This window comes from Aulostomus chinensis, chromosome 10 (assembly GCF_037954235.1).
Source record: "Aulostomus chinensis isolate RoL2024-O1b breed Wild chromosome 10, RoL_Achi_v1.0, whole genome shotgun sequence".
In the NCBI taxonomy this organism is placed as follows: domain Eukaryota; kingdom Metazoa; phylum Chordata; class Actinopteri; order Syngnathiformes; family Aulostomidae; genus Aulostomus; species Aulostomus chinensis.
This window is the reverse complement of record NC_141329.1, coordinates 16,853,296-16,866,594: the sequence shown is the minus strand read 5'-3', so window position 1 is coordinate 16,866,594 and position 13,299 is coordinate 16,853,296. Positions and strand designations below refer to the sequence as shown.

Below are 13,299 nucleotides of genomic sequence, written 5' to 3'. Positions count from 1 at the left end.
TTCTGGGAAAGTACAGAGGTGATGTTTGACCTGTGGGTTCTCACCACATCATTCACTGTGAGAAGAGTATAATGAGAGCAAAGAGATAGTCACTCAATTTCAAGCACGTTTAAATGTCCTAAATGGACAGGCAGTGTCTGCCTCTCTGTTGCTTCTGTCGGTCTTTATTGGATAGATTGTCACTGTGTTCATGGTCTCCACATAATGAATTCCAACAACTATGGTGATCAACTTAATCTTTCTACCTGCAGCTCTAACATTTTTCCTACTCTCTTTACATTCAAAAGATGGAGACGCTCATAATATTCTACTGATACAAAAGGTTCCAGAATGATTTGTACCAATATTCATTATAAAAACCTGGTTTTGGGGAAATATCTCATGACTATTGGATAGATTGCACAGTGGTGCAGTGGTTAGCACTGACGCCTCACAGCAAGAGTTTCTGGGTTTGAGCCCCAGCTTGGGCAAGGGGTCTTTCTGTGTGGAGTTTGCATGTTCTTCCTGTGCCTGCATGGATTCTCTCCAAGTACTGTGGCTTCCTCCCACAGTCCAAAGACATATAATTGGAGTCTGGGCAGATCAGATACTCGAAACTGACCATAGGCGTGGCTGTGAGTGAGAATGTTTGTCTGTCTTTATGTGTTGGCCCTGCGATGGACTGGCATCTCATCCAGGGTGTACCTGCCTCTCGCCTGAAGGCAGCTGAGATAGGCTCCAGCCCCCCTACAACCCTTAACAGGATTGAAAATGGATGGATGGATGGATGGATGGATTGAAATGTATGTGCTGTTCGTGTGTTCAATTCCAGAAATATCCCATTTTCATGCAGCCCCACCATCAGGTTCAATACTGTCCAACTTTAGCTGTAACACAAAGTACTTTTAGTGTCCTAAAATTACCAGAGCTAGTAGTTCTGGAGAAAATCTATGAAATGCCCCTTAGATGAGTGTTGGTTTTAACTTTGTACATGTTTTTCCAGGTTGAACATTGGGAAAAATGACTTGTTGACAATCTACGATGGTGATGACCTTACAGCTAAAGTCCTGGGTCAGTATGGAGGCTCCAAATCCCGATTCAAGCTCTACACCTCTACTGCAGATGTCACCATCCAGTTCCAGTCTGACCCTGCCACTAATGTCTATGGCTATGGCAATGGCTTCATAGTCCACTTCTTTGGTGAGTCTAAAATCAGAAGTAAGTACCAAAAGCAAGATAAGTTTTCACTTGACTAACTTAACTGTTCCTCCTAACACCAATCAAGGAGACTTACGAAGTAGTTGTACTTTACCTAGATATTTCCATTTCATACAACTGTATACCTAAACAGAGCAAATGTGTGTTGATCAGATATTACCGGTATTATAAACAACAACACAAATTGCCTCCTTGAACAAAAGATAAACTGAAACACACATTAGACATTCTAATCTTAAATAAGAAAGATTCTAAAATTTACTAAATGCTTAAGTGTCCACGTAATTATTTTCAATGCATTAAAAAAACATTTTGAGGATATTTCAGGAATATGACCAGTGGGTGGAGGTAGAGCTGTAAAAGAATAAAAGACAAACTGAGTATGAGAAGTTTGGTAACTCACTTCAACACAAATATGTTACTAAAATGGCCGGCCTCATTGTCAAAGTACTGATAACTAAATGTTGGTGTGTAATTGTTAAATCAATATTTCAAATTTTTGGAATGGTGTTCGTTAATTTTCCTCATGAAAACACGAAAAGAAGATGGATGTTAATCTCATTGTTGTAACAACAACAACATGTTTAAGGATTTTTGTTTAATTTGCGGCTCTTTGGAGTGTCTGAGTTGCGTGTTTCATTTTATTTATTATTTTTCTTACTTTTGTTGGACCAAGGCCAGCCATGGCTTTCAGTCTTCTGGCCCTATTTACATAATTCAAAGTAATGTTCACACTAAGTCCATTTTTCCATATTTTTTGAATACCTTTGGGATATGTCTAATCCATCCACATCTTTTCCTCGATGAATATCCTTGACACAAGGTTCAGTGCAAAGTGCAAGGGGTTGTCTTTATAAACACAAAAAGCGGCATAACACAAATGTAAACCATAAATGTCATCTCTGATTCCCTTTAAGAGCCAGGCAAATAATGACATGAAATGTTCACAGTTTCTGAAGAGGAAACAGCTTGTCAAAAATATTTAAGACACTCAGGTTCCTTTGTCCTGTCAATTTTATATATGTTTTTCTTTAGATTTACACTCGAATAGCAGCAGATGTGACAGCATGCAGATCATCCACAGAAACATCAGGACTCCACCAAACTCTGGAATGTTTTAGGATCCTTAACATTACAGCAAGTTTGTGTTGAGGCAGCTTACTCTCTGACCGGAACTCTTTCTCAAATTATCATACCCATGTGTGCAGAGATGGGTGCAAGCGCATCTGCTAGTTACACAACATTGACTCCAAGTGAGAAAATGACTACGCCTGTCAGAAACTAGCAATGCACTGCATTGGACACAAGATAGAGCCCTTGATGTTTGAGCTCTGTACTGCCATACAGACATTAGATTGAAGAAGATGAAGGTGGAGGGATGGGTAAAGAGAGGAAAGTAGAAAAGCAGCATGGGATATTGCTGTAGATTGAAATCTCTGAGTAAAATGAAAGGGAGGAAAAGGGAATTTATTTTACAGGTATGGAACCTAAAAATGGAAACAATAAGAGGATGTCAGTGGCGTTGGTGAGGCCTTTCCATCAGTGCAGCTAAGCACCTTGGGCAGATCACAAAATCTGATAAAACCTTGACGGATTCATAGCGAAGGAAAGGCTTCAGAATACAAATGATTAACAAAGACGGATAAATTGGTAGAAAGTTTTATTTGCGTCTCTTCATGAATCCCATTGGAGAAGTGTAAACACAAGACAGCAGCGTGGCCACTGTGTTTGTTTGCTCAAGGTCTAAGTGCAATTACTTTGCACTTTTCAAATTAATCTCCTGAGCAGAGGCTCTGAACTATCAGCTGTATACCTGAGTGGAGGAAGACTGAAGCCAAAAGGCTTGGTAGGTAGCATTTTGTTTGAGTTGCTGGAAAAATAAGATGCCATGAAGAGATGGCTCCAAAATAGGGGTCCAATGGTAATTCTCACTGTGCACACATCTACCAATGATCTCCCGCCCAATTAGAGATACAACAACGTGTGACCATCTGGACTGTTGTTGTCATTCATGTCTACAAACCAACACCATCCAAATGTCGATCCATCCATCCATTTATCCTGCTGAGGGTTACGGGGGAGCTGGAGCCTATCCCAACTGAATTTGGGCGAGAGGCAGGGTACACTGGAGTACCCTGAGAGAACCCACACAGGCACAGGGAGAACATGCAAACTCCACACAGAAAGACCCCATGATCAAGCCGGGGTCTTTCTGGAACCTTCTTGCTGTGAGGTGACAGTGCTAACCACTGCACTATTGTTCCGCCCCAAACAAATGTGATTTGTTAAGTTTTCCTCTGTCACTAAATACCACACAAATATTTTTTGCTGTAGATGTTTTTTTTTGGAGTGATCACAACAAGGCATATACACAAAATCCCTCAGTTTTTCTACACATACAGAAACATACAGCTGGTAGTTTAAGAGCTCTGTCTCTTGGGAAGAAAAGGCCAGTCCTTGCGAGGAAGGATAGCTGAAAATGACAGAAAAGGCTGAGCGAAGATGGAGTATCAATCAGACCCCTGGAGAGACACTTTTCCAGGACAGCAACATTGCTATTCCTGTGTGGAGGAGCATAAATGAAGAGCATCCCCATCTGCGTACAAGACAAGTGATTGTCTGTAGTATTGACTGATTCATTTTTAGTCAGAGAGTAGCTTGAATGGAAAAGTCAAAAAGCTCTTCTCACAGCAGCCAATTTGACATTTCATTGCAAGGAAACACACTTGTTATTGACAACTTAATTATGTATTTTCTGTTTAGTGTTACAGCCATTCCAGTGAGCTGGCATACACAATACCCTGGCTTAAATAGACGGAGCTGGGCCAAAATTATAGTGATTTGTAACACATGTGTTGAAGCTGCAATGACATGTTAAAATAGCTCCTGTAAAAAGGAGTATTGTCCAAAATGGAAGGGCTTCAACCTCTGGAACCATGTATGGTAAGTGGTCTCCAGCCATATGTTCTCCTGTTCTTGATTGTTGAGGTAGTTGTTGCAGTGTTTTTTCATGCACATTTCTTTTCTCTGAACTAACTGATAAGACAGTCAATCATTTTGGCAGCTATCTGCTAGCTATGACATTGATTATATACAAAGGATTTCTGCAGCTGAAATTAAGATCCCTCCAAAATATTTTTTGTTACACTTATGCCCCAAAGTGGTGTGCAAGCATTCATAAAAAAGAAAAAAAAATATGATGAAGAAATAATGTGTCAACTGTGAAAGAGGAAATCCATAAACATCCACTTCAAAGCAGCAATTGTCTTTCTAAAGGGTACTCCATGACAACAAGCATTTTTTCAGGTTAGGTACTCACTGGTACCTCTATTTTTTGAGTGTGTAGGACCTGTGCAGAATCAACACACAATTATAACTTAAGCTTTAGAAATAGCTGTGATATCTCGATCAAAGTGTTGCACGCTTGGGGAAAATGATACATCTTTCAAGCTGATACATCTCAAATTGTATATTTACTTTTAAATTTTTGTGTCCTTTCACTTTTTTTTAATTCCCTCTGCAGAAGTAGCTCGTAATGACACCTGCCCTGAACTTCCAGAGATCTCTAATGGCTGGAAGAGCACCTCTCACCCTGAGCTGGTTCAGGGTACGGTGGTGACCTACCAGTGTTATCCGGGTTACCAGGTTGTTGGAGCAGAGCTGCTAATGTGTCAGTGGGACCTCACCTGGAGTGGAGACCTTCCCACCTGTGAGAGAGGTAAGTAGAAATGGCAGCTGGCTCATGATAAGGCCCAGGCATATCCATGGCTGGCATAGAACCAGTTGAAACACTTTATCTGTTCACAAGTAGGAGCAGTGATGCCGAGGCTGAAATAGTTCTGTATCAGCTATCACACCCGCAATTGTTGATTCGTATCTCAGCTGCTTAAAAGTTCAACTCTGCAGTAATGTCTGGCAGACATCATTTCTAAAGTTACTATGACAGCTTGGGGTACTTGTCTTGAAAGACAAGCTCCTTCAGCCAATAAGCATAATAAAAGATGAGATGTCATCACAAACTAAATTCAATCAGAAAAAATGTAAAAATGACAAAACTTAACTTGAATCTGTGTTTATCGTACTACTGTTAGCACTTGTTGCTTTGAGAGATGCAATTCTCTTTTTCATCATTTTGTCAGCAGTATCAACTACAACAACAACAACAATAACTACAATTGGGAGCTACATTACTGTCTGGTAGTCCATCCATCTTGTACTTTTCATCTTCTATAGGCTGGAGCCTATCCCAGCAGCCTTCGGGCGAGAGGCGGGGTACATCCTGGATGGGTTGCTAGTCCATCACAGGGCCAATACATATAGTCTAGTGTGGTGTGCAATGCCGGGGGGGCATGTGACCCCGGGAAACTTGCTTCTTTGTTTTTGCCTCACTAGAATAAAGTGTAATTGCACATCCACTACAATAAGTAGCAGTGGCACTCTCATTGTCAGAGTGTGGGCAAGGAGTATTAGTTCTATGGTGTAGGGTTTGTTTTTTTTGGACCAAGCACATAATATGATATGAAGTGCAGGGATCAAACCCTCAAGAGACACCATGGAAAAATATTTAAAAGGATAAAAAGAAAGGTGGAGAGAGACAGAGATAATGAGACAAACTAAAGTCTCCTGAAATGTAAGACAAGGAACTATGACGAAGCGTATGTAGCGCTTGGCTTCACTGTGACTATGGTGGGAGACAAGGAAAGACCGGTGTGTTTACCGAGTAAACACACCGGTCTTTCAGCAAACAATGTTTATAAAGTTATTCTTTGTTGTAAGTCGGTCTAAAAATATTTATATTTTAAATACTAGAAAACTAGGATCTAATTTTTTAATTTAATTTCAGGCAAATTGATGTACTTTAAATCTTTTCTCTTTACAGACTAAAAAATAATGTTAATAAAGTTATTCTTTGTTGTAAGTTAATCTATATTTCTTTATTTTTCATTTTTGTTTTCTTTAATGTTAATAAGGATACAGTGTTATGCAGAGGTGTACTTATAACTATTTAATAGAAAAAATGATAGAATTTATGGTCGCGGCGGAGAGTGGGGGACGCGAAATGTTTTCTTCTTTCTAGGGGGGGCGTAACAGAGAATAACCGATATACACAGACAACCATTCACACTCACAGTCACACCTACAGTCAATTTAAAGTATCCAATCAGCCTCGTCCCCAATTGCATGTCTTTGGACTGTGGGATGAAGCCGGAGTACCCAGAGAGAACCCACGCAGGCACGGGGAGAACATGGAGACTCCACACAGAAAGATCCCGTGCCCAAGCAAGGCGACAGTGCTAACCGCTGCACCACCGTGCCACCCTCTGTCCTTTGAGCAGTTAAAGTGCAATTCTGATTGGTTTCACAGCTAATAGTGGTTCTGGATAGACCTAGCTACAGTGCTCAACTTCCTTGTGTTACTTGACAAAAATTATTGAGATGATCACAAAATGTCCCTTTTTGATACATGCTGATTGCTTTTTCTGGTTAAATATAGGTTATATTTAATTTGGAAAATGAGCAAGAGAAAAAGCTGAGTGGGTTATCCAAAGTATTTTAAATTAGAATCCAAAGTATTTTAAATTAGAATCCACTTCCTGCTGCTGCTGCTGATGATGTTAATGAGCTTAAATGGTGTGAGAGGGCTGTCAGGCATAAAATCACAGCAATGAGCCAAAGACAGTAGAAATTAGGAAAAAAAATTTAGAGTTGGACATTACTAAATTATTGTAAGTAGTAATTTACAGGAGTGTTAAGTGAAAAATTTGCAACTTAATAAGTGATGATTACATGTGTTCTTACTCTTACGAAGACATCTATTTAGTTGTTGTTTGACAGCACACCTCAACATCTCTGAAGAGAGATAAACTGCAAGATGTGTCTCCTGCACTGTGACATAATTATGTTTTTGAAGTAATCAAGCTTCATAATTGAAACAGCTTTGATTATTTGAATTCATTTATTTTGAGCAGTACACACTGCATACAAGAGAAATTAATCACGTAAATACTCTGAATAGGAGACAGACAGCTTCGATATTCAGATTAATTAGTTAATACTTGAAAAGGAGTGGGGAGAAGAAAATGTATTTAATCCCACCCTTGTTTCTCATTAATAACATAACACAGAGTGTCTTTTAACATTAAACCAGAACAGATTATTATAAAATTATTCCACAATATTTGCATTATATAACCAAAAGGTGTGAAAATAGTACAATCATGGTTGTATTACCATGGGTGACAGTTTACTGTTACGTTACATTGTTAATAATTCATACCAACAATGATAAGAACGCTACAATACCACTCATTTTAAAGAATAGCACATACCATCAATGGTAATGACAACAATACATGAAAGGTAATGGACAATACAAAACAATTTAGTGAGGAACAAGCACACATTAACATTTTATTTTAAGGCAGAAGTTGATTTGACATGGTATTAAGATCCACGTATAACAGCCCCCCCCCCCCCCCCCCCCAGCAACCCCTAACAGGATAAATGGATGGATGGAATTACTTTTGCAGTAATAATTTTATTTGAGAAACCATCAGTTTGAAATGATAAATAAAGGATATGGATTAGAGGTTTTGCAATGTTATTTATGACTTTTTTTAAACAATTATCATATCACTATCATAACAGTAAGTGGATAGTTTACGTTTACATTTCAAAACAATGTTTGTCACCTCCTGCTCATCTGTTCTTGAGAGAAAAATTGAGTATGTCTTCCTTTTAATAATTCTATTACATTGGTTAATTCCTTGGTCTGGAATTTCACAAGCCAACTCCTGGCCATGTTGCTTTTTGAGTTGTCTTGCCTTTTTTGCTATGTCAGCATTTTTTCTGGTTACGTGATCATTCGTGTAAACGTCCGTTCCTTTCACTTTGCATCCTTGTTTCAAAAGTGCCATCTTGTTTTCCCGGTTTACAAATCTTATAATCACAGCTGGTGGTCTGTCGTTCCTTGTTGGCAGTGGGTGACATGCCTCCATGTGCTCCAGGTCCATCTCTATCCCCTCGCATTGGGTTACCCTCTGTCCACGTCCGGGAGACATGCACATGAGCGTGGCTTGATTCTGACACTGATGATGACCACAACATTCATGCAGGAGTATTGCTCCAGGTCGTCCACTTGCCTGACAGCAGTCAAGTCCTCGATTAAAGAGTCGCAAGTTCTTTATCTCCTATCTATCTATCTATCTATCTGTGATGGGTCACAGCTATCTGTGAGATGCAGCTCCACTCTACTGTTGCTTCTACAGACCACAGATGACGACCAGGTGGATTATGGGGCATTTATTTTGCACAGCTCTCTCCTGCAACACAGCATACAGGCACAGCGATAGCGTGTGAAATTATCATCAGTCTCAGGATAATCACAGTGGAGTCCTCTTTTTTCTGTGCCCATTCTCAATTTTCTCAATAAACAATAAAATAAAATAAAATACACAAATATGTTCACATGAAATAGAAACAAAAATTACATTCAAGTGTGATCGTATAGTGCATATTGTTGTTCCTCAAACATAAGCAAAAACCCTCCCACATAATCCATTATGTGACATAAAGATGATTTTAGACATTTTAGAACATATTAAACATTTACCACAAGTATAAAAACATAGCTTACACGTGGCTAACAGTATATGATTCAGAGGTAGACAAATGAATGCCAGTCATTTAGTAAAACTAATAAAATGGCTGCTCATACAGACAAATTAAACAATTGACATAATACTATGTAAACATATTACCTGCAACACAGCATACAGGCACAGCGACAGCGTGTGAAATTATCATCAGTCTCAGGATAATCTGAACAACACATGAAACGAAGGTAAACATTTAAGCTAGTTTAGCATCATTACAAGTTTCCAAAACGTAGTTTCATGGACTAACAACTCACAGTAAGTGCTCAAAACAGTTAGTACAAATCACAACAATAACATTACAGAGCAAAATATGAAGTATGAACATCTAAATCCTTCAGAAAGTCTTAATTAGTGTTAATTATCCCAGACCATGCCTGAAGACGCCTTACCACAGTGGAGTCCTCTTTTTTCTGTGCAGTTCCCACGCCAACCACTGCACCACTAGACGGCGGTGTTGCGCCTTTTTTGCCATAATTTACCAAGCACAAATCTACTCCGTTACATATCTATCTATCTATCTATCTATCTATCTATCTATCTATCTATCTATCTATCTATCTATCTATCTATCTATCTATATTTAACTCCTCCAGTGTCGGGCATTTTTAGGTGGCATTTTGGTGTTTACACCGAAAAATCCAGCAGTCTAAATTTACTTTTTAAAACTTTAGCTGCTCCTCATGATCCGCCATCAAACACATAAACAGGAAATACTGTCTGAATGTTGCCTTGGTAACAGATCATCTTTTCTGTCCTTTTTGTGTCACAAGTCTTCCTGAAGTTGAGATTTCTCCTTTTTGCACGCAGTTTTTTAAAATAATCTTTGAAACTTTTTTTTTTTAATTCCGAAAAAAAATTGCTATGGCATAGGTTGAATAGAATCATCACATGATGAGATTTGAACTTGATAAGTGCTAAAATTAATGCACGAGTTAATTCCAGCACTTATCAAAGTACTGAGTCATATATATTTTATATCATTATGTAGATATTTCTTGCCCAGTCCTAAGCATAGTGAATGTTGAAACATTTTCTAACCCAATTTTAGTGTACTGGTAGTTCTGGCCTAAATGTTAGAGATGTGAGCTTGAGATGGGATGGTTGCTGGTTCAATTCCTGGTCTACCCATCAATAGCAAGAAGCCTAAAGGGCCAGGCTTAAAAAAAAAAAACCTCAATTGTCCCTGTAAGAGGCTCAGTGAGTCTTGATATATACAGCTTTCTGTTCCTCAACAGAGGCATTTAGAATTATTTCCACATTTGGGTTTCATCTCTCAGCCTCTATTTTTTTTTTGTCCAATCCATACTCCACTCCATATGCAAAATTTAGAGTGCTTTTAAAATAACTGGGGGCAAGATGAGGACTTTGGTGATTTATGGCTGATTCCTGTTTCAATAATACAACAGTTCCCCAGAGTTTGAGACAAATTACCTGTTTCTGCAAAACAGGCCTCAGTAAAATGATGAGTCTGGTTTTTCGTTGGGCTATTAAATAAGAGCACGTGCACACGCGCGCGCGCACACACACACACGCACGCACACACACACACACACACACACACACACACACACGCATACATATTAATGCCTCAATGCAAGTGACAAGCCCACAGGCAGCGGATGGAGACTCTGCTCCAACATGGCTGACTTCCACACTGTTTCCTGCCTTGTTGGCTGCTCTCCTGCTGGGCCCAGAACTGGGCTGACTGGATGCCGGGACAGACATAACTCATTCCTTAATACCATCTCTGTGGTTTCAGGTAACCTGGCACATACCTACAACAGCTGAACCATCTAATTTATTCTTAACAGATGAAGACCCCTGAAACACCTGATGGAACTGTATTATGAGCTCAGTAGTGACTTCAAATGCAAGAAAACTAGGCAAAACTATGTCTGTATGATCCAAAACTGCATGCTTACAACAACTTTTTAAGGTGTGTGGAGGAGGTTTTGCCATAAACACTTATAGTTTTATTCCAGCAAAGATGAGACAACACTTAATGTTTGAAGGCCTCGTGCTTTCCATACATCAGCTCACTGTCGGTACAGTGCTAACCACTGCACCACCGTGCCACCCTCATCTTTTAATATATGACCCAAATTATTTTGTAAATATTTTTTGATCAACTTTAATGTTGCAGATATTCACCTCATGATAATGGTACAAAAGTTATTTCTTAAATGACATGTTAGAATGTATTTCAGATATTCAACCAAACTCCCAGCATTCAGAACTTTATTCTGTAAAAAGTCAGAGCAGGATTTTGAAAATATACCTTGGCAAGCCCCATCAATAAACGACCCATGGATTTTTCTTTTTTAATTTCAGTAGCTTTATCAATTAATTTCTCATTTGAGCAACACGTGTCTGAGTCTGACACTTGGATAAACAATTTTATGGTAATATTTATCTAAAAACTTATGGTCATGATTCATACTATATAGGAGATGAACAAAATTATTCAAGCTATTGCTAAATCCTTGGAAAATGCAAACATCATCTTGATTTGCTGGTGTTCTATCATTTTTTTAACTGTATTACATAATTTACACACTATTTAGACTAGGTAGAGCGATTGCTAGTTGTAATGATAAAATATTTAATATTGGTCTCAAAATCACTGGATCAGATCAAAACAACATATAATTTGAAGCCAGCTACCTTGAATTTTATGAATTATTTTCCACTGAAATGGTTTTATTTCTTATTATAAATTCTCAGATTGAAACTTTTTACACAAAGTTGCAGTTAAAGTATGTCTGCCAGATACAATCAAAAAAGATGCTAAAAGTTATCTGTGTTGAAAAAGTTTTTAAAGAAACAGAAGTTTTGCACAAGTGTATGACCTTGTGGGCTGGGTAGTTCTTCCTTTCGGGAAGTGGAGTATTTATTTCACAGTGTGATGTTTTTAGATGTCCTCCATATACATGAATTTTTAACAGCTTAGTTGTTTAAGAGAGGAGGAAATATGGAATGGTATCTACTGTTAGTAAAAATTGTGGTATCAGTCTTGAAGAAGGTATATTGAGCCACTCCTGGTTCCTTGTGGACCATACAGTAGACCTTAATAATAAGACAGTAATTAAAACCATTTGCTGTGTAGGAACTCGTCATCCAAGTGAATCATTATCATAGTATTTAACTCCTGAAATTGAATCATCAGTCAATTCGGTCCATCAGTCTGCCACCACTTATCCTGTTAAGGGTCGCAGGGGGGCTGGAGCACATCCCAGCAGCCTTCGAAGCCAGACTACCCAGAGAGAACCCACGCTAGCACAGAGAGAACATGCAAACTCCACACAGAAAGATCCCATGCTCTTGCCAGGACTCGAAACCAGACCTTCTTGCTGTGAGGCGACAGTGCTAACCACTGCACCACCGTGCCGCCCTCAGTCAACTCCATCACTATAAATATAAATTAAAATTCTAATGGAGTTTTACGATATCTAGGGTAAAACCTGCTTCTTCTGCTCTCATAAAACTACAATATCCATGCTGGGAAATGTAGTTCATCTACAGTGTTTCTACTTTTAGCATTGTTTCTCCCTGAAACTGAAAATTCTGTATATACTGTTAAGTAATCACAAGGTCCCTGATCCTGGGGGTTTTCCTTTTCTGCAAATTATTTTGTTATGTTAAAAGAACCAAATAATTATTTTCCATCATTACACCTGATAATAAGCTTCCTTCTTTTTCTGTCTCCCCAGTGGTGTCTTGTGCTGACCCTGGAGGAGTGGCACACAGCAGACGGATACTGTCAGGTCCCCATTTCACTGTGGGTTCAACCATCCAGTACATCTGCAACAAAGGCTTCACTCTGTCTGGAAACAGCCTGCTCACCTGCTACAACAGAGGGTCCTCTGGCCCCAAGTGGAACCAGAAGTTACCCCGCTGCCTGCGTATGTACCAGTTTATCAGGGCCTGTCTTCAACTTGAAAGCCAGCGTTGGCTCCTCATGTGCTTGACACTTCAATCCACATGTATTTAACCCCTGATTTACTGAGGAAGCAATTCATCTCACAGTAAGCTAAAGGAGTGATTCTGCAATGTTTCTCAATAAAAAAAATTCAAATCTCCACACAAATCAACCACAACTCCAAAAAACAAAATATAGCATGCACTACTCAGAAAAATGATTATCTTTATCATGTAACTGGTTAATACATCATGCTGTTTATAGGAAACAAAAGATGAGGTGTCACTATAGAGCAAATCTAAAATGCATTAAATACTACACATCTGCCATCACAATGGGTAATAAGGGTCTTCACCCTTTAGTGGCCTCAGATTTGCTCTTGTTCTGGTACTGTATGAACCGGAGCTGTTGATCCTTAAAGAAGTATTCAGTACTGTTGTCCAGCCCTAACCCTAACTCCAGGGTAAACACAGATGTCATTAATTTCATTAAATCTGGCCTTGTTCCATTTAGGAGCATCTTACA

At 39.0% G+C, this 13,299-nt stretch overlaps 1 protein-coding gene across 1 annotated transcript in view; it reads left to right on the top strand.

Annotated features, from left to right (window-relative positions):
• LOC147254531 (seizure protein 6 homolog) overlaps window positions 1-13,299 on the top strand; it is a 200,563-nt gene that overhangs the window by 179,661 nt on the left and 7,603 nt on the right. Inside the window, exons 10-12 of the mRNA XM_086216175.1 lie at window positions 983-1,179; window positions 4,721-4,915; window positions 12,566-12,757. Of these exons, the coding sequence (XP_086072301.1) occupies window positions 983-1,179; window positions 4,721-4,915; window positions 12,566-12,757 (584 nt within the window). The remainder of the gene's footprint in view (window positions 1-982; window positions 1,180-4,720; window positions 4,916-12,565; window positions 12,758-13,299) is intronic.